The sequence below is a fragment of the Argopecten irradians genome, chromosome 11, assembly GCF_041381155.1.
Source record: "Argopecten irradians isolate NY chromosome 11, Ai_NY, whole genome shotgun sequence".
Taxonomy (NCBI): domain Eukaryota; kingdom Metazoa; phylum Mollusca; class Bivalvia; order Pectinida; family Pectinidae; genus Argopecten; species Argopecten irradians.
In genome coordinates, this window is record NC_091144.1 from 2,244,249 (window position 1) to 2,267,384 (window position 23,136).

Below are 23,136 nucleotides of genomic sequence, written 5' to 3' on the forward strand. Positions count from 1 at the left end.
ACATTTAGAACGTCAAGATTACCTGAATATAGAGATAATCACAATTGGAATATACATGTATTGAGTATAATGTTAAAGATGCTCCAACGCTGACAAATGATTTTTTTTCGCTATCAAAAACAGGTCCAACATTATTTTGCTTCAGTTACAAAAGTTACTTTCTTTTCACCATTACCACCATTGAAAAGTTTGAGCTTTTAATTTAACTTCAAGATAAAAATATCAAAAATAATTAATTGCATCCCGAAAAAATTACGTGGCACAATGTCCTATATGGAATGAAGTACTGATTGTGCATGCACCGAACGCAAAATGCATTATTTTATATTATTTGTTTGTGTTAATAAATTAGACATATATTAAACAGTGGTGGAGCATCTTTAAGAGATGGTATAATTTGTAAGTAAGGCAAACCATCTCATCACAACCAGTAGTAACAGAGCTACCCCTACTGAACACAGAATATGTGGTACTCTATCATCCAATATTATACCTCATTAGCACCAATTACTTTTTATAAAGAACAAGGATTGAATCTTTTATCATTTTACAATCTTTACCAAGAAAAATAACTTTATCGCCTTCCCCCTCACCACCCACTCAAGTAAAAAACTCACTCTACCCCTTCCCTGCAACACCTGAAAACTTTGTTTCCTATTTACTCCCTCTAACTAAGAGCTCTGCCCAATGTCTTCAGCCCCTCCACTTAGCCCCTACCTCCTAGTCCTAAGACCGCTGTCCCCTGTCTATTTGTACTACTCCTTATAACTAAGAGCTCTTACTAATATCTTTAGCCCCTTCACTAAGCCCCTACCTCCTAGTCCTAAGACCGTTGTCCCCTGTCTATATAACTAACTTTCTAGAAATTTGATCCCCCTCTATGGCCCTATCTCTGTGCCTCATAATCCCTCACCCCTCCTGAAATAAATTTGTTCCCTGTCTGTGTCCCTCTCTAAGAACATTGCCCCCTATCTGTCCCCTCCCTCTTCAAATCTAAGAAGTTTGTTCCCTGTCTGTGCCCCCCTTCTAAGAACATCGCCCCCTATCTGTGCTCTCCCCCTTCAGATCTAAAAACTTTGTTCCTTGTCTGTGCCCCCTACTAAGAACATTGCCCCCTTTCTGTGCCCTCCCCCTTTAAATCAAAATTTTTTGTTCCCTGTCTGTGCCCCCCTTCTAAGAACATCGCCCCCTATCTGTGCCCTCCCCCTTCAAATCTAAAAACTTTGTTCCCTGTCTGTGTCCCCCTTACTAAGAACATTGCCCCCTATCTGTGCCCTCCCCCTTTAAATAATTTTTTTTTTTCCCTGTCTGTGCCCCCCTTCTAAGAACATCGCCCCTATCTGTGCCCTCCCCCTTCAAATCTAAAAACTTTGTTCCCTGTCTGTGCCCCCCTTACTAAGAACATTGCCCCCATCTGTGCCCTCCCCCTTCAAATCTAAAAACTTTGTTCCCTGTCTGTGCCCCCTACTAAGAAGTTTGCCCCCTATCTGGAGTGAGGAAGTTCAGGTTTTCTTTATCTTCCTGTCCTTCAGAATCCCCTTCCTCCATCTGCATAACACTATCACCTTCCTGGGCCCCACTCGTGTTAAAGTCCCCCTCTTGGGCCCCACTGGTGTCCCCATTGCGAACCCCACTAATATCAGCTTCTGTAATATCTCCTGTTTCATCTGCCTCATCCTCATCGTCCTCCTCTTCTTCAGCATCCATCAGAAATATCCGTACTCGTCTTTTGGAAGAAAAGAGCTGCAGAGAAAAAGGTAAATATCTTAAAATAATTAACTGAACTCCCCCTTTCTACTACAAGATTTGATCCCTGTCTGTGCCCCTCCAGAATTAAATATCTTTGCTCCCTTGTCTATGCCAACATTATTGTCGCATTTCATGCCTGAAAACCTTTTCACAACCATTCAATTTTTTTATAAAGACTTACATAATTCTACTGTTCGAGTATTTAAATTTTTTTCTAAGCAATTAATTTTTGCAATATCTTAAATGTAATTCCAGTTGGAACAAGTTGGTTCACTGTATTTTATTCCATGTCAAAGTTACACTTAGCGTATTTATTCTGTCAAATTAATGACATTTATTCTTAAAAACAAGTGATGTAACAATTAATACCTGTTCTGAAGACCAGGCACATCAAAACACTATGAAAGTATTGTGAATAACTTGAAGCCACGCAGTAGTCTAAACAGTCAATTTCAAACTTACAACAATGGCTGTTTTTCGAGTCCCGCTGACGGAAAAAGAGTGAGCTTTCATGTTTTCCAGTCGTTGATAACTTTGATTCTCCAGTTTCTCACCAACATCAATAACGTTTCTGTAAGAGAGAGATACTGTGTGGAAAGTTACAAAGAATTACAGAGACATTGTGTAATACTTACAGAACACATCAGGGATATCAGTTAACAAATTATCCAGGTATACAAAACGGCATTGTTCAAATGGTTGAAAATTAAAATGTAAAATTTAAATCTTCTTACTAACTGTTAAGGATGTACAGTATTTTAGGTACCAAAATATTTTCATTTTTTTGTCTTCAGTCAAACCAAACTTATATTTCATTTATGTATGCATATGTGACTAACTACCTGACAAAATATAATTTCTTATCTTCCTATTTTCTGGAGATAATAAATGAAGACTGAACATTATTTGTGTTGTTGTAAATATTTTTGTCTGTACACTTTCCCACCATTTATACTAAACATACCAACAAATGTGATATTCAATACCTACAAGACTGAGATATTAAAAATGATATTTACGATTCAGTGACCTCTAAATAGTATGACCTCTGACCACGGTATCGATACAAATCAATATGTTACGGGTCATTAAGTGCCCAGTCTATAACACTAGGTAGTTGTAGAACCGGCCTGGGAAATAAAATTATTAACTCAACGATAATGAAATAATTGTTGGATCTGGATTTAATAAATACACCTTATATTCGTGGATTATACATGGGTTCATAGAATGAGGAGGTTTATTCAAAATACAAATGTATAATACATACTACAGCTATAAGAAACCAGTGTAATCTCACCACAACCTTATAATTCTGGAGTATCATAAGTGATGCAGTATATATAACATACAAACATTTAAAATATTTTTTCATTAAGAAAAAGTCACTTCTATTCATTCACTTCGCTTCATTTTTGCATGTCTTAAACAAGCTTTTTTTTTTTTTTTTTTTTTGTGATTGATGTAATTTGTTATTCTTATAGAGATCAAATGTTAATTTGAGAAATTTGTAACAAAAGATTTATTAAGTAAGGAAATGTTTTAACAACAGAAAATATGCTGAATCCAAAATATTTCCAGTCGGAATATCTTAAGTATTGTATTTATCAAACAACACACAGAATCGTGGCTGATAACAAACTTACAGACTGAAATCTTGTCTATTGCCATCTGGTGGCACCTCTGTGTACATGGAATCAGGAATCACCACCAGAGGGAGCTGCACCAACACAGGTGACTCATCTTCACCCTCCTCCACCAATAGGAGAGACAGTGTCTTTTCATCATAGTAACCAACGTCCTGGAGGCGGTGCTTACTGCATCTGTAACAAAGTAAATGCCAGATTAAATCACTAACTTTTACAAACATATTGATTGTACTACATACTACAAACATCTACAAATACTGGAGAATCTTGTCATATCTGCTTTTTACTTGATGTACATTACATGCATAATATTGACTGCACATAATTATGTAGCTGGTGGCAAATAGTGATCTTCTTTACCCCAAAGATGAAAGTATTGAACCTTTTAGAAAATATTCAGTGAGGAATAAGGTATAGGTAAATAGTGGATAAAAATATGGTGATAATTCATCTTCTACAATAATAGTGGATAAAAATATGGTGATAATTCATCTTCTACAATTAATAATAGTGGATAAAAATATGGTGATAATTCATCTTCTACAATAATAGTGGATAAAAATATGGTGATAATTCATCTTCTACAATTAATAATAGTGGATAAAAATATGGTGATAATTCATCTTCTACAATTAATAATAGTGGATAAAAATATGGTGATAATTCATCTTCTACAATTAATAATAGTGGATAAAAATATGGTGATAATTCATCTTCAACAATGATACAGGAAGTGATTGTCCGCAGTCCAGATTATCAAGGATTCAATTCAAGGAGTACTGGTAGTGGCAGCCAAGTCTACTAAAACAAGGGAATAAAGTACAATATTTGTTTATTTTTTGCTCAACGCCAATGGTTAAAATATCTGTCTATTTATTAAAGAGTGGAGATAAAATCGTTTGTAGACTAGAAAACTAGTTCACAAACTTATGATGGCTCTCAACAGAAGTCAGACACCTTATACTAGGTATACAACATACAGCGTGAACTCAAATTAAGGAACAGTTGTTGATAGTTTGGAGTCTTTAAAAAACTTGATACACATTTCTTAGGAAGGTCAGGTATACCACTTATCTATCGTACCTAATATAAACTCAGCGAGAGCTAAAGAAACGAATCATTAGATAATTAAATTAATGGTCAGGAAAATGACCTTTCATGACAGGACTAACAACTCCTACCTGATTCGTGTCAGACAATTATTTGATATATACGCCTCATTATTTCCCTTTAATCTTCCAAATTACAGACCTTATATGATTACATATTTCGATACAAATTTACAAATTTTAAAGTAAATATTTCAAACTCTACAGTAGTTGAGTACTTAAAGACATGTGATCCAGTTTTGTACGTCTTTGCCATACTTATGTTCTAGTAATGGTTCTTTAGCATGCACAATTCCTTCTGTTTTCCACTTGAGTTAATTTTCTATTTAAGTTAAATTTCAGTCTAAGAATACCAGTTGTCCTTCAGAATTCTTCTCCAAATTAATTTCCAAATCAATATAAATTATAAATTGTATAGCATTATAATATGAAATTGATATGGATTCTTGTGATATGTAATTCAAGTATAAATTATTTTATAAAACAGCTTGATTTATAGAGGAATCAGTGGCTGTGATTTTCTCAGTAGTAAACAGCTGTGAGACCATCCAATACAGGTCCTAAGAATCCAGGGGTAGCTAATGGGAGGCATGGGCATCTGTGTCAAGGATTTGAACGTTCAAACTTTTAAGATTTATTTAATTTTATGTCAAATCAATTGCCATGTTTAAAGGGGCAGATAGCAACAAACAAGAGGCCAAGAGGGCTTGTACAGCTCACATATTTTTATTTTATTTTTGAGTAATTCTGTAATTTAATAATTAGTGATTCAAAAATCACAAAGACAAATTGACCCCACGATTTGTTTAATTTTGAATCTCTACCATATAATGATACTATAGATACCATATGAATATGCTATCCAATACATAGTTTCAGAGAGAAAGTAATTTATATGAAAATAGTAGCCTAATTGACCTTGTTGTCCCTTCATCTAAGGTCCCAGGGGGTCAGCCCTATCATTTGTACAATTTTTTAAGGATGCTACCATTGCATTATGAGTGATCTCCTATGCTCAGTTGCAGAGAAGAAGTCGTTTATATGGAAATAGCCAAATTGACCCCTTTTGGCCCCATCCCTCAGGGCCCTGAGGGGTTAGCCCCATCATTTGCACAATTTTCAGTTAGTAACCAATAAGGATGCTACCATTGCATTATGAGTGCTATCCCATGCTAAGTTTCAGAGAAGAAGTCGTTTATATAGAAATAGCCAAATTGACCCCTTTTGACCCTGCCCCTCAGGCCCCCGGGGGGGGGGGGTCTGCCCCATCATTTGTACAATTTTCAGTTAGTAACCCATAAGGATGCTACCAGTCAAATTTTGTTGAATTCCGACCAGCTGGAGAAGAAGTCTATGGTTGACGGATGGACGCCAGATGCTGGACGCCGGAGCCATGGTATGGCATAAGCTCACCTTGGTCCTTCGGACCAGGTTAATGATAATGATCTGAACATGATTGGGTTTTTTTTCACTTCATTATCATTAACATATCTTCAAGTAATTTTGGCATTTGGACCCAATTATTCCAAGAGGCTCATATTGTATTTATTCAGAATTCAAAATATGAATGCATTGTAAAAGCATTTCATTTAATTGAAAGATATAAATTTTTCATGCTAGCCTAGATTAAAAAAGAAAATCAGTGGTAGTCAAGTGATGCAGGTGTCCTGACATTCTTCTTTATAATCAACCTCCTTTTAGCTCTATACCCATGTTGTGCTGTTGCGACATACTGATGCCAGATTTGTGTTTTTCTCCAATACTCCGACTTTCCTTAACCTCTTAAACCTATGAGTTGCCTATGAGTATGAATCTCCAGTTTCTTCCCATAAGAAAACACATACTGGTCATCAAGTCTGCAATTATCACTTGCTTAGATTTGTTAAACTTTACATCCTATTAACAGCTAGGGTCATGTAAGGATGTGCCAGGTTTGATGGTGGAGGAAAACGGGTGTACCCAGAGAAAACCACTGACCAGTGGTCAGTACCTGGCAACTGCCCCACATGGGATTCAAATTTGTGACCCACCATAGATGGAAGGCTAGTGGTAATAAGTTGGGACATCTGAACCACTCGGCCAATGCAGCCATTAGCTAATACTCATTTATTACTTTTTTTACATTAAGTGTAGTAAGTAGTTAGAACAATGCCCTACAGAGATCGAGCCCAGTGATATACATGTATTTCTGTAGATCAGACCTATAACCAATCAGTATTTACCAAAGATGGAAAATCTCAACATACAGTAGATTTTATCAATATCAAAGCCGATATTGAAACTGCAATTTTCCGCATCAATATTATTTGTTGGTTCAAATTAACCCAAGGTTCTGCAACAGTGACCGTGTACCTCTGTGAAATGGACTGTGTCCATTTTCACACTTAAAGAAGGAAAAGACGTATCAACATTTCAATTATTTCTGATAGCTCTGGGCATTCTTCTTATCAGGCCAACATCTAATTTGTTATAACCACTGACAAGCACAGAAGGTATACCAAGACCTACGTTTATGAAGGCGTGAATGTCCGTGAAACAACACTTCATATACCCAATATCACGTTCATTACTAAATGCTCCTATTATAATGGCCCATTACCATGTGATTCATGGCTATAGTTATTTTTTCTCCCGAGGAACCAACAAAACTTTTGATGTATGCTATTGAGCTGTTTAGAGGTTCCTATTGTCCTTAAAAGGAAAATCATTATCTTGGTATCGTGACCAAGAAAAGTTGTTTACTAAATTGACCAAATAATGTATTTATCGTAGATTTATGGGCCCCAAATAACTCGTTCATTTGAGATGGAGACATATTGTTCACCTCTAGGACAATTATTTATACCTACATTGTAGACACATATCCTGGAGAAGTCAAACATTCATCGCACATTTCACATTTCAAGTGTCATTCACTTTAAGGATTTGAAATTGAAATCCTTAATTGTTTTTGAGTGGCACACAGCAATATAACGTAAATTAAAGAGCAGAAATAAAATAATAAAGTCACTGTATCATAAAGTGGACTCCACAAGATTGTACAGAACCAAAACTACTCAGAAATAAAATAATAAAGTCAGCTGTATCATAAAGTGGACTCCAGAAGATTGTACAGAACCAAAACTACTCAGAAATAAAATAATAAAGTCAGCTGTATCATAAAGTGGACTCCACAAGAGCAATATAACGTAAATTAAAGAGCAGAAATAAAATAATAAAGTCAGCTGTATCATAAAGTGGACTCCACAAGATTGTACAGAACCAAAACTACTCAGAAATAAAATAATAAAGTCAGCTGTATCATAAAGTGGACTCCACAAGATTGTACAGAACCAAAACTACTCAGAAATAAAATAATAAAGTCAGCTGTATCATAAAGTGGACTCCACAAGATTGTACAGAACCAAAACTACTCAGAAATAAAATAATAAAGTCAGCTGTATCATAAAGTGGACTCCACAAGATTGTACAGAACCAAAACTACTCAGAAATAAAATAATAAAGTCAGCTGTATCATAAAGTGGACTCCACAAGATTGTACAGAACCAAAACTACTCAGAAATAAAATAATAAAGTCAGCTGTATCATAAAGTGGACTCCACAAGATTGTACAGAACCAAAACTACTCAGAAATAAAATAATAAAGTCAGCTGTATCATAAAGTGGACTCTCCACAAGATTGTACAGAACCAAAACTACTCAGAAATAAAATAATAAAGTCAGCTGTATCATAAAGTGGACTCCACAAGATTGTACAGAACCAAAACTACTCAGAAATAAAATAATAAAGTCAGCTGTATCATAAAGTGGACTCCACAAGATTGTACAGAACCAAAACTACTCAGAAATAAAATAATAAAGTCAGCTGTATCATAAAGTGGACTCCACAAGATTGTACAGAACCAAAACTACTCAGAAATAAAATAATAAAGTCAGCTGTATCATAAAGTGGACTCCACAAGATTGTACAGAACCAAAACTACTCAGAAATAAAATAATAAAGTCAGCTGTATCATAAAGTGGACTCCACAAGATTGTACAGAACCAAAACTACTCAGAAATAAAATAATAAAGTCAGCTGTATCATAAAGTGGACTCCACAAGATTGTACAGAACCAAAACTACTCAGAAATAAAATAATAAAGTCAGCTGTATCATAAAGTGGACTCCACAAGATTGTACAGAACCAAAACTACTCAGAAATAAAATAATAAAGTCAGCTGTATCATAAAGTGGACTCCACAAGATTGTACAGAACCAAAACTACTCAGAAATAAAATAATAAAGTCAGCTGTATCATAAAGTGGACTCCACAAGATTGTACAGAACCAAAACTACTCAGAAATAAAATAATAAAGTCAGCTGTATCATAAAGTGGACTCCACAAGATTGTACAGAACCAAAACTACTCAGAAATAAAATAATAAAGTCAGCTGTATCATAAAGTGGACTCCACAAGATTGTACAGAACCAAAACTACTCAGAAATAAAATAATAAAGTCAGCTGTATCATAAAGTGGACTCCACAAGATTGTACAGAACCAAAACTACTCAGAAATAAAATAATAAAGTCAGCTGTATCATAAAGTGGACTCCACAAGATTGTACAGAACCAAAACTACTCAGAAATAAAATAATAAAGTCAGCTGTATCATAAAGTGGACTCCACAAGATTGTACAGAACCAAAACTACTCAGAAATAAAATAATAAAGTCAGCTGTATCATAAAGTGGACTCCACAAGATTGTACAGAACCAAAACTACTCAGAAATAAAATAATAAAGTCAGCTGTATCATAAAGTGGACTCCACAAGATTGTACAGAACCAAAACTACTCAGAAATAAAATAATAAAGTCAGCTGTATCATAAAGTGGACTCCACAAGATTGTACAGAACCAAAACTACTCAGAAATAAAATAATAAAGTCAGCTGTATCATAAAGTGGACTCCACAAGATTGTACAGAACCAAAACTACTCAGAAATAAAATAATAAAGTCAGCTGTATCATAAAGTGGACTCCACAAGATTGTACAGAACCAAAACTACTCAGAAATAAAATAATAAAGTCAGCTGTATCATAAAGTGGACTCCACAAGATTGTACAGAACCAAAACTACTCAGAAATAAAATAATAAAGTCAGCTGTATCATAAAGTGGACTCCACAAGATTGTACAGAACCAAAACTACTCAGAAATAAAATAATAAAGTCAGCTGTATCATAAAGTGGACTCCACAAGATTGTACAGAACCAAAACTACTCAGAAATAAAATAATAAAGTCAGCTGTATCATAAAGTGGACTCCACAAGATTGTACAGAACCAAAACTACTCAGAAATAAAATAATAAAGTCAGCTGTATCATAAAGTGGACTCCACAAGATTGTACAGAACCAAAACTACTCAGAAATAAAATAATAAAGTCAGCTGTATCATAAAGTGGACTCCACAAGATTGTACAGAACCAAAACTACTCAGAATAAAAAAAAGTCAAATAAGACTAAAGTTGACAGAACCAAATATCAGAAATAAAATATAAAGTCAGCTGTATCATAAAGTGGACTCCACAAGATTGTACAGAACCAAAACTACTCAGAAATAAAATAATAAAGTCAGCTGTATCATAAAGTGGACTCCACAAGATTGTACAGAACCAAAACTACTCAGAAATAAAATAATAAAGTCAGCTGTATCATAAAGTGGACTCCACAAGATTGTACAGAACCAAAACTACTCAGAAATAAAATAATAAAGTCAGCTGTATCATAAAGTGGACTCCACAAGATTGTACAGAACCAAAACTACTCAGAAATAAAATAATAAAGTCAGCTGTATCATAAAGTGGACTCCACAAGATTGTACAGAACCAAAACTACTCAGAAATAAAATAATAAAGTCAGCTGTATCATAAAGTGGACTCCACAAGATTGTACAGAACCAAAACTACTCAGAAATAAAATAATAAAGTCAGCTGTATCATAAAGTGGACTCCACAAGATTGTACAGAACCAAAACTACTCAGAAATAAAATAATAAAGTCAGCTGTATCATAAAGTGGACTCCACAAGATTGTACAGAACCAAAACTACTCAGAAATAAAATAATAAAGTCAGCTGTATCATAAAGTGGACTCCACAAGATTGTACAGAACCAAAACTACTCAGAAATAAAATAATAAAGTCAGCTGTATCATAAAGTGGACTCCACAAGATTGTACAGAACCAAAACTACTCAGAAATAAAATAATAAAGTCAGCTGTATCATAAAGTGGACTCCACAAGATTGTACAGAACCAAAACTACTCAGAAATAAAATAATAAAGTCAGCTGTATCATAAAGTGGACTCCACAAGATTGTACAGAACCAAAACTACTCAGAAATAAAATAATAAAGTCAGCTGTATCATAAAGTGGACTCCACAAGATTGTACAGAACCAAAACTACTCAGAAATAAAATAATAAAGTCAGCTGTATCATAAAGTGGACTCCACAAGATTGTACAGAACCAAAACTACTCAGAAATAAAATAATAAAGTCAGCTGTATCATAAAGTGGACTCCACAAGATTGTACAGAACCAAAACTACTCAGAAATAAAATAATAAAGTCAGCTGTATCATAAAGTGGACTCCACAAGATTGTACAGAACCAAAACTACTCAGAAATAAAATAATAAAGTCAGCTGTATACTGTATCATAAAGTGGACTCCACAAGATTGTACAGAACCAAAACTACTCAGAAATAAAATAATAAAGTCAGCTGTATCATAAAGTGGACTCCACAAGATTGTACAGAACCAAAACTACTCAGAAATAAAATAATAAAGTCAGCTGTATCATAAAGTGGACTCCACAAGATTGTACAGAACCAAAACTACTCAGAAATAAAATAATAAAGTCAGCTGTATCATAAAGTGGACTCCACAAGATTGTACAGAACCAAAACTACTCAGAAATAAAATAATAAAGTCAGCTGTATCATAAAGTGGACTCCACAAGATTGTACAGAACCAAAACTACTCAGAAATAAAATAATAAAGTCAGCTGTATCATAAAGTGGACTCCACAAGATTGTACAGAACCAAAACTACTCAGAAATAAAATAATAAAGTCAGCTGTATCATAAAGTGGACTCCACAAGATTGTACAGAACCAAAACTACTCAGAAATAAAATAATAAAGTCAGCTGTATCATAAAGTGGACTCCACAAGATTGTACAGAACCAAAACTACTCAGAAATAAAATAATAAAGTCAGCTGTATCATAAAGTGGACTCCACAAGATTGTACAGAACCAAAACTACTCAGAAATAAAATAATAAAGTCAGCTGTATCATAAAGTGGACTCCACAAGATTGTACAGAACCAAAACTACTCAGAAATAAAATAATAAAGTCAGCTGTATCATAAAGTGGACTCCACAAGATTGTACAGAACCAAAACTACTCAGAAATAAAATAATAAAGTCAGCTGTATCATAAAGTGGACTCCACAAGATTGTACAGAACCAAAACTACTCAGAAATAAAATAATAAAGTCAGCTGTATCATAAAGTGGACTCCACAAGATTGTACAGAACCAAAACTACTCAGAAATAAAATAATAAAGTCAGCTGTATCATAAAGTGGACTCCACAAGATTGTACAGAACCAAAACTACTCAGAAATAAAATAATAAAGTCAGCTGTATCATAAAGTGGACTCCACAAGATTGTACAGAACCAAAACTACTCAGAAATAAAATAATAAAGTCAGCTGTATCATAAAGTGGACTCCACAAGATTGTACAGAACCAAAACTACTCAGAAATAAAATAATAAAGTCAGCTGTATCATAAAGTGGACTCCACAAGATTGTACAGAACCAAAACTACTCAGAAATAAAATAATAAAGTCAGCTGTATCATAAAGTGGACTCCACAAGATTGTACAGAACCAAAACTACTCAGAAATAAAATAATAAAGTCAGCTGTATCATAAAGTGGACTCCACAAGATTGTACAGAACCAAAACTACTCAGAAATAAAATAATAAAGTCAGCTGTATCATAAAGTGGACTCCACAAGATTGTACAGAACCAAAACTACTCAGAAATAAAATAATAAAGTCAGCTGTATCATAAAGTGGACTCCACAAGATTGTACAGAACCAAAACTACTCAGAAATAAAATAATAAAGTCAGCTGTATCATAAAGTGGACTCCACAAGATTGTACAGAACCAAAACTACTCAGAAATAAAATAATAAAGTCAGCTGTATCATAAAGTGGACTCCACAAGATTGTACAGAACCAAAACTACTCAGAAATAAAATAAATAAAGTCAGCTGTATCATAAAGTGGACTCCACAAGATTGTACAGAACCAAAACTACTCAGAAATAAAATAATAAAAGTCAGCTGTATCATAAAGTGGACTCCACAAGATTGTACAGAACCAAAACTACTCAGAAATAAAATAATAAAGTCAGCTGTATCATAAAGTGGACTCCACAAGATTGTACAGAACCAAAACTACTCAGAAATAAAATAATAAAGTCAGCTGTATCATAAAGTGGACTCCACAAGATTGTACAGAACCAAAACTACTCAGAAATAAAATAATAAAGTCAGCTGTATCATAAAGTGGACTCCACAAGATTGTACAGAACCAAAACTACTCAGAAATAAAATAATAAAGTCAGCTGTATCATAAAGTGGACTCCACAAGATTGTACAGAACCAAAACTACTCAGAAATAAAATAATAAAGTCAGCTGTATCATAAAGTGGACTCCACAAGATTGTACAGAACCAAAACTACTCAGAAATAAAATAATAAAAGTCAGCTGTATCATAAAGTGGACTCCACAAGATTGTACAGAACCAAAACTACTCAGAAAATAAAATAATAAAGTCAGCTGTATCATAAAGTGGACTCCACAAGATTGTACAGAACCAAAACTACTCAGAAAAAAAAATAAAGTCAGCTGTATCATAAAGTGGACTCCACAAGATTGTACAGAACCAAAACTACTCAGAAATAAAATAATAAAGTCAGCTGTATCATAAAGTGGACTCCACAAGATTGTACAGAACCAAAACTACTCAGAAATAAAATAATAAAGTCAGCTGTATCATAAAGTGGACTCCACAAGATTGTACAGAACCAAAACTACTCAGAAATAAAATAATAAAGTCAGCTGTATCATAAAGTGGACTCCACAAGATTGTACAGAACCAAAACTACTCAGAAATAAAATAATAAAGTCAGCTGTATCATAAAGTGGACTCCACAAGATTGTACAGAACCAAAACTACTCAGAAATAAAATAATAAAGTCAGCTGTATCATAAAGTGGACTCCACAAGATTGTACAGAACCAAAACTACTCAGAAATAAAATAATAAAGTCAGCTGTATCATAAAGTGGACTCCACAAGATTGTACAGAACCAAAACTACTCAGAAATAAAATAATAAAGTCAGCTGTATCATAAAGTGGACTCCACAAGATTGTACAGAACCAAAACTACTCAGAAATAAAATAATAAAGTCAGCTGTATCATAAAGTGGACTCCACAAGATTGTACAGAACCAAAACTACTCAGAAATAAAATAATAAAGTCAGCTGTATCATAAAGTGGACTCCACAAGATTGTACAGAACCAAAACTACTCAGAAATAAAATAATAAAGTCAGCTGTATCATAAAGTGGACTCCACAAGATTGTCCACAAGAAAGTCCCAATTGTACAGAACCAAAACTACTCAGAAATAAAATAATAAAGTCAGCTGTATCATAAAGTGGACTCCACAAGATTGTACAGAACCAAAACTACTCAGAAATAAAATAATAAAGTCAGCTGTATCATAAAGTGGACTCCACAAGATTGTACAGAACCAAAACTACTCAGAAATAAAATAATAAAGTCAGCTGTATCATAAAGTGGACTCCACAAGATTGTACAGAACCAAAACTACTCAGAAATAAAATAATAAAGTCAGCTGTATCATAAAGTGGACTCCACAAGATTGTACAGAACCAAAACTACTCAGAAATAAAATAATAAAGTCAGCTGTATCATAAAGTGGACTCCACAAGATTGTACAGAACCAAAACTACTCAGAAATAAAATAATAAAGTCAGCTGTATCATAAAGTGGACTCCACAAGATTGTACAGAACCAAAACTACTCAGAAATAAAATAATAAAGTCAGCTGTATCATAAAGTGGACTCCACAAGATTGTACAGAACCAAAACTACTCAGAAATAAAATAATAAAGTCAGCTGTATCATAAAGTGGACTCCACAAGATTGTACAGAACCAAAACTACTCAGAAATAAAATAATAAAGTCAGCTGTATCATAAAGTGGACTCCACAAGATTGTACAGAACCAAAACTACTCAGAAATAAAATAATAAAGTCAGCTGTATCATAAAGTGGACTCCACAAGATTGTACAGAACCAAAACTACTCAGAAATAAAATAATAAAGTCAGCTGTATCATAAAGTGGACTCCACAAGATTGTACAGAACCAAAACTACTCAGAAATAAAATAATAAAGTCAGCTGTATCATAAAGTGGACTCCACAAGATTGTACAGAACCAAAACTACTCAGAAATAAAATAATAAAGTCAGCTGTATCATAAAGTGGACTCCACAAGATTGTACAGAACCAAAACTACTCAGAAATAAAATAATAAAGTCAGCTGTATCATAAAGTGGACTCCACAAGATTGTACAGAACCAAAACTACTCAGAAATAAAATAATAAAGTCAGCTGTATCATAAAGTGGACTCCACAAGATTGTACAGAACCAAAACTACTCAGAAATAAAATAATAAAGTCAGCTGTATCATAAAGTGGACTCCACAAGATTGTACAGAACCAAAACTACTCAGAAATAAAATAATAAAGTCAGCTGTATCATAAAGTGGACTCCACAAGATTGTTACAGAACCAAAACTACTCAGAAATAAAATAATAAAGTCAGCTGTATCATAAAGTGGACTCCACAAGATTGTACAGAACCAAAACTACTCAGAAATAAAATAATAAAGTCAGCTGTACTACTCTGTATCATAAAGTGGACTCCACAAGATTGTACAGAACCAAAGAAATAAGTATTTTTTTTCAATATCCAAACTTCAACAAGTATCTTTCATAGAATTGATAACACTGTGTTCTGACAATGACTGTTATTTGTCAAAAGGGGACATGCATCGTCGGTAAAAAAATTTAATTCTAAATTGATTGTACAGAACCACAGAAACTACTATCAATAAAATAATAAAGTCAGCTGTATCATAAAATCGCACAAGAGACATGGAAAAGGTAACCATTGTCCACTTTCCACTTTTGAGCGTCAACATTAGTGTCTTAATCTTCAGTGCTCTTCACAATGTAATCCAGGTTTGGGAGGGGTAATTACACCAATATTCAAAGCAATCTGAGTGGACAACTGATGACAGTGGTCAAAAACAGCCAGTGGTCAGAAATAAATCGGCCTTGGAGGGCATGTATCAGTGTTTTGGGCATTAATGACATGTGTCAATGTGTCAGTTTGACACTGAGTGTGTCACCGAAGAAAAAGGCCGTCCTTTTGTGATATGACACGGTAGTGTCCAGTTGTAATGGACATTTAAGTTAAGGTGAGATTCCAGGGGAATCTTCACTCACATTTCTACTCATCCTCTACAATGGGCATCTCCTAATAAATCAGACATCTTTATCTGAGGGCATGTATGGAGGATTACTGGTGGTCAAGTATGGACAAGGTGGTGGTCAGCTGTAACAGGCCAGGGAGGGGATGTAGGGAGTGTCTGGGGGATTACTTGTGGTCAAGTATAGACAAGGCAGTGGTCAGCTGTAACAGGCCAGGGAGGGGATGTAAGGAGTGTATGGGGAATTACTGGAGGTCAAGTGTGGACAAGGTAGTGGTCAGCTGTAACAGGCCAGGGAGGGGATGTAGGGATTGTATGGGGAATTACTGGAGGTCAAGTGTGGACAAGGTAGTGGTCAGCTGTAACAGGCCAGGGAGGGGATGTAGGGAGTGTATGGGGAATTACTGGTGGTCAAGTGTGGACAAGGTAGTGGTCAGCTGTAACAGGCCAGGGAGGGGATGTAGGGAGTGTATGGGGAATTACTGGTGGTCAAGTGTACATGTGGACAAGGTAGTGGTCAGCTGTAACAGGCCAGGGAGGGGATGTAGGGAGTGTATGGGGAATTACTGGTGGTCAAGTGTACATGTGGACAAGGTAGTGGTCAGCTGTAACAGGCCAGGGAGGGGATGTAGGGAGTGTATGGGGAATTACTGGTGGTCAAGTGTACATGTGGACAAGGTAGTGGTCAGCTGTAACAGGCCAGGGAGGGGATGTAGGGAGTGTATGGGGAATTACTGGTGGTCAAGTGTACATGTGGACAAGGTAGTGGTCAGCTGTAACAGGCCAGGGAGGGGATGTAGGGAGTGTATGGGGAATTACTGGAGGTCAAGTGTGGACAAGGTAGTGGTCAGCTGTAACAGGCCAGGGAGGGGATGTAGGGAGTGTATGGGGAATTACTGGTGGTCAAGTGTACATGTGGACAAAGTAGTGGTCACTGTAATACCAGGAGGGGATGCGTAGGAGTGTTGGGGAATTACTGTGGTCAACGTTGGACAACGCGTAGTGGTCACGCTGTAACAGCCAGGAGGAGGATGTAGGGAGTGTATGGAATTACTGGAGGTCAATGTGACCACAGTAGTGGTCAGCTGTAACAGGCAGGGAGGATGAGGATGTAAGGGAATACTGGTGGTACAAGTTGTACATGTGGACAAAGGTAGTGGTCAGGTGTAACAGGCCAAGGAGGGGATGTAGGGAGTGTCTGGGGGATTACTGGTGGTCAAGTGTACATGTGGACAAGGTAGTGGTCAGGTGTAACAGGCCAAGGAGGGGATGTAGGGAGTGTCTGGGGATTACTGGTGGTCAAGTATGGACAAGGTAGTGGTCAGCTGTAACAGGCCAAGGAGGGGATGTAGGGAGTGTCTGGGGAATTACTGGTGGTCAAGTATGGACAAGGTAGTGGTCAGCTGCAACAGGACAGGGAGGGGTGTAGGGAGTGTGTGTGTGTGTTGGGGGATAAATGTCATGTATTGCAATGGGGTAAGTTTTCTGTATAATCCTGATATTGTTTAGGCATATATTGGCTGTTTCTATTGAGTCTGCTAGAGTGAGTCTTAGTGAGCTGTAGCCTTAGTGAGCTGGAGATTCTTATTAACTGTCAGTAATGTAAGATAAGGGGATATTTGTCTTCCCAATTTTTTATTTTGAAAGCATCGATGCATTTATGCCTTTAAAATGATAATTTACTGTGTTCTGAGAATGACTGTTATTTGCAAAAACATGCATCGTCGGTTCAAATTTAATTCTAATTGAGACATGGATTTAACCATTGTCCATTCCACTTTTGATGGCGACAACATTAGTGAGTGCTCTTCACAATAGTAATCCTTAGGTTTGATCAGGGTAATTACATATTCATAAATCTGAGTGGACATCTGATGACCAGTGGTCAAAATAGCCAGTGGTCAGAATAAATCGGCCTTGGCTGCACCAATCATTGTTTTGAGGCTTAATGACAGATGTGTGCAGTTTACAGAATTAGTAAAAGAAAATGCAGTGGTCATCTCCGGCCACAGCTGACTGTTGGTCAACTTTAAAGTAAGGTCAATCAAGAGCATTGATGCTATACTGGTCAGCTCAGGCCACTGTGTTCATTCCTGAAGACAAATATGTCCCTCCCGAGGTCATCTGCTGGTCAAAAACATTTTTTTTTTTTTTTTTCTTAAAATCCTTTGAAACAGTAAACCTAAGAATTTGACAAGGCACGAGGATCGTGAAATACATAGTCCTCATGCAGTCTTAAACAATCATATATTTTGACTTAGCCTACATCCAAAACTACACAACACTACAATTTCTATATGTGTTAATCATAAACATTTTATTTCATAATATATTTGTAACTTACAGATAAATGCTAATTACAGAAATTGGCAATTCTAAAAATATTCTTTGAAATTTTATCTCAAAAGAAATTTCATCCACAGTTTTTTCTCAGATATTTACTAAAGAAATTTGATCCCTGAACCAAATTACAATATCTGAAATTAGATTTTAACACCTTTTATGTTAAAATAACCCAGTGATAATACAGTCTTTATCAGAACTTTATAGGCTTGGTCACCATTGAGTTTACTCAAAACAATTTTAGGTTAAATTTTATGGAGGGAAAATAACCAAACTGACCACTGGTCACCAGAAAATTTCTTTCTTTGATGGATCTATTTTCATAGTTTGGCCACAATATTTTAATGACTGGACAATGGTCCGCTTTATTGGAAGTTTAACATCCACAATTCTTTTGTCCACAAAACTGACCACCTCTTTTACAGAAAGAAAACCTTATGGGATTTTTTTTCTGACCAATGGTCTAGTTTCATATCCATACCTCTGTTGACCAAACAAAAGCTTGACCACTCAAGGTGCTATTGATACCCCAGGAAATGTGTTTTACTGACCGATTGTCTTGAGGTGACATATCCCGCTAACAAAGATGGACACCCAGACCGGGTCAGAAGTCATTGATATTAAAACTACACACAATGGTAGATCTTTTTTAAGCTATCATGAGGGAGGTTGTCCCCAGGGAGGGATCAATATCACTCGCTGGTCGGAGGGGTCAGTTCGTGTCACACCAATGTCCAGTATAACTGGACATGCATACAATCAAACTTATTTTTCATCAAACAACAGAAATGTATTTCCCAAAGCTATCAATAACATGCCTCAGTAAGGCAAGTCAAGTAAACAATGATTAGAATCACTCCAACTTTTGTTAGTGGTCAAGTGGTCAGTCCCGTGTCCTGGCATCCCCGGGTAGTGGTCAGTTTTAGAGGTAGTGTTTAGAGCACCCGGTCACCTCAGTCCAAATCTCCAGCCACCTTGACCATTAATCCAGCTAATTCTATTGTTACTCCGGCCACAATAAACAAACATATCATCATTATATCGCCATAAGTGGCCAGCTGAACTGGACTGACCGATGGTCAGTAGCCTCAGATGGCCTCCATACAGTTTGGTCTGGACAAAGAGGTCCTGATGCAGACGATGGATAGGTAGCCTTAGATAGTCCCAGGATAAGTTTGGGTGGGAACAAAAGAGGTCTGGATATAGACCACCAAACCAGTGACTAGTGTCCAGTCAACTTACTCTTTTTAAATAATGATATAACCTCTTTCATTTAAAAGAAATATTTTCTGCTATTTTTTTGGTCATTTTTTATGAGTTCAAAATATCTTGATGCTTTCAAAATTGTAGTTTTTCAGAATCTTCCTACAGACGTAGAGAGCTGATCACACTATAATGCTGCTTTGGTGGTTTGAACTAAAGTCGTGTCTAACATGGGGTTCGATAAGTTAATTACCTTATATTGGTTTCTAAAGACTAATTTTATTAGTGGCATTTGGTACATTGCAAATAGACATATATTGTATCCAAAAAATAAAACAATAAAAATACAAGAATTGCCTGTCAAATGCATAGGAAATCAAACAAAATGTCTGTAAGATGATAATGCCCTCATGTATAAGAAATCAAGACTGGTTGAACATGACAGAACAGGATAGATGGTAACATTTTAACATGCGCACTATTTCATGGTAGGGGAATAAGAGGTGAAAAACTTACCATTCTGACAATTGATGGGGTGACTACAATTGTTTTAGATTTGAAGATATAGGTACACTACCTACATGTATAAATGAAAATATGGATAATATTTGAAGAAGACGTAATTTGGCAAAATTCAACATTAACCTTGAACCTTAACATTCATGTATAAATGAAAACACATCTCTACGAGGGTTTCTGGAGTGTTTGCATGGTGTAGATAGCTGTGAGAGGGGGATAAACACAGGAACAATGGGAAAGGTGTTTATTTATAGGTCATATTGAGTACTATAAATAGGTAATATTAATTTATCTAGGATAAGCTTTATTATCACTATTGGTAAGAATAATAAATATCATGGAATACAGGTAATCACAAATGTAATATACATACAGGTGTGTACAGGTGAGAAACCAATCAGGGACAGATGGCTAATGCAGACCCTGTTTGATTGGATGAGATACAGTTACCTAATCAACAGTAATTAATATCGTATTAATTACGATGAGCAATATAACTCTGACATATTGCGAGGTTACCAAGGTCTAATCTCCCTAATAAAAGGAACCAACATTGGTACAGTACTTACTCACCTGTGTGGTACAGGTAAAACACAGGTAATGGTACAGTACTGACTCACCTGTGTGGTACAGGTAAAACAAAGGTAAATTACTGATATAATCAGTCTGATGAATTGGCAATGATGAGAGAAGTAGGAAATGACTTTTTTTGTATTTCGACAGAACTTATTTATCGTTTTGTTTGTTGGTCACTTAACACTTGTAGTCCAGATCACGATACACAGACCTGTAGTGTAACAATACAGATCCATTATTCAGACCAATTCTCACCTGGGTACCAGGTATACTGACATCAAACAGGTGTTCATATAATGAGACTTATACAGGTACAACAGGTAATATTACACAGGTCTCACCTCATGTCACTGGTCACACATGTAAATTTGATAGCATCCTTGGCATGCATTATTTAAAACCTTTCCCTATGATCTGTTTATGATATCCTTAAACTTCTAAGGATGAGTGTAAGTAAATGGTGACTATTGATCTGCTCTTAATGAAATTAAAACTCACAATCTGGAAGTAGGAAGCACTTTATATTTCTGTTTCATTTTGAAAATGGTATTCATGTATTATGCCGAAACTGGTTGTCTCAGAATGTATGTAACATAAAGGGGCATAACTCTACCACAGTTTTTATTTGTATCTTGTTTGTTTGAATGTCTTCAACCATTCATTACTAAAACTAGGAAGTGAGAGAATCACAATATCTCAGGTCTATAATCAATCCATTTATACTGTTCACTTCACCATTACAGAGGGCAGCATCCACTACTTATAGTTTATTAGTATACACCTGTACTGGGACACGCAGTATGACCTTGACCTTGATCAAACACAGGATTTGTATATCTGACCAATCTCACGCCCTGTAGAAGTTTAGTACTAACCAACTCCCAATAAAGATTGATCATTGGGATCTGATTTCAGTGTTATAAGGTCGAACCAACACTCTATACTCTCAGAGAGTTGATTATTAAAACTGAATAAGTTATTACATGTCAACGTTAAAAGAACACTATCAAAAGTCTGAACATGTGGCTGGTGACAAGGGCTCTTTGTGCTACCTGCTGGTGGAGAAACTGTAGTAGATCTACAATGTGTCCTTAGCACCTCCCTGGTAACTGGTAGAACTGATCAGGAGTTGTCTGTCCTTCCATTGATGTATTACTCTATCCTATTCTAGCACCTACACCTCTTGTTTCTAGAATTGTAAAAGTTGTAATAATTCTGCATCAGGTCGATCGCCCACAACCAGATAGCTCTAGAGCATCTGACTAGTGTTCCAAGCATCTGGGTTCAAACCCTAGTATATGGCCATGCATTTTTCTGCTTCTTCTATATTTATGAACTGTGCCCAAATCTAAAATGGAGGGAAAAGGGTAATGGTTCTGGACCGAGTCAATGACCAGAGACCAGGTATAGCTCTACTGGAAGAGCATCAACTAGTGTTTGGAGAATGGCAGGCTCAAACCCTGGTGTGCCAGTGCATTTTAGTACTCCCCTAACAGAACATCATTCAATGATGAAAAATTGTGGGTAAGAGCAATGTGTCGAAACAAGGTCACTGTTACCTATATTAAGACCTTGTAAATATTCCCTTATTCTGCATATCGGGGGGAACATAGAAGTAAGATGTGGTGTAGTACGTACCAAAGATATATCACAGTTAAAATAAATTTCTTGTCTTCTTTGCATGCTTTTATAACTTAATCATTTTTTTTTTTTTAATTTTGAGGTTTTTTTTATATATAGATTTCAACCCAACAATTCATAATCTTCAATATTATTTCACACCTGGTAAAATCTAATAAAATATTCAGAGTGTTCAGAGGGAATATTGGTTTTCATTAGAACAGACATGCTCACCTGCTTTCTCTAATTAACACTAAACTCAGGTAAGTCTTATCTAAATTAATTCATGGAATAGACACTTATAAACTCGTTACTGAAAGGGCGGTGAACAGGTAAACAATTGTTAAATAATCTCGTCCAGGTGGGGAGAAACTAAAACACTACAGATGTATGTATCAGAAATATTATACTCCTTTGTTCATTTTTACCTGATTTCATAAATAAAACATTGTTTTATTGCATGTGAAAAGTACAGGTGTTGTCCCTGGTAGGTATTCAATTAAAGCAGGTGATAATTTGTCAGGTACGACAGGGATATTTATTTCCTTCTGTTTATATCTCTGTATACCACATTGCTTTTGTGTAGCAGAGAGAAAAAGTGTTTTTTAAACATGCAGCATGCGTGAAATAAGGCAACACAGGTATACATACTGAGGGCACGTTTACCATAGACAAAGCTATTTAATTAAGATCCAGGTAAAGGGTAGGTAAGTTTACCTGACCAGA

At 35.7% G+C, this 23,136-nt stretch overlaps 1 protein-coding gene across 1 annotated transcript in view; it reads right to left on the bottom strand.

The window, feature by feature from the left end:
- Window positions 1–1,413: 1,413 nt before the first annotated feature.
- The window catches only part of LOC138334289 (anaphase-promoting complex subunit 4-like), a 106,905-nt gene continuing 85,182 nt past the window's right edge, over window positions 1,414–23,136 (bottom strand). Inside the window, exons 26-28 of the mRNA XM_069282930.1 lie at window positions 3,396–3,572; window positions 2,212–2,320; window positions 1,414–1,743 (exon numbers count right to left, since the gene is read on the bottom strand). Coding sequence (XP_069139031.1) covers window positions 1,468–1,743; window positions 2,212–2,320; window positions 3,396–3,572 — 562 coding nt within the window. The 3' untranslated portion in view covers window positions 1,414–1,467. The remainder of the gene's footprint in view (window positions 1,744–2,211; window positions 2,321–3,395; window positions 3,573–23,136) is intronic.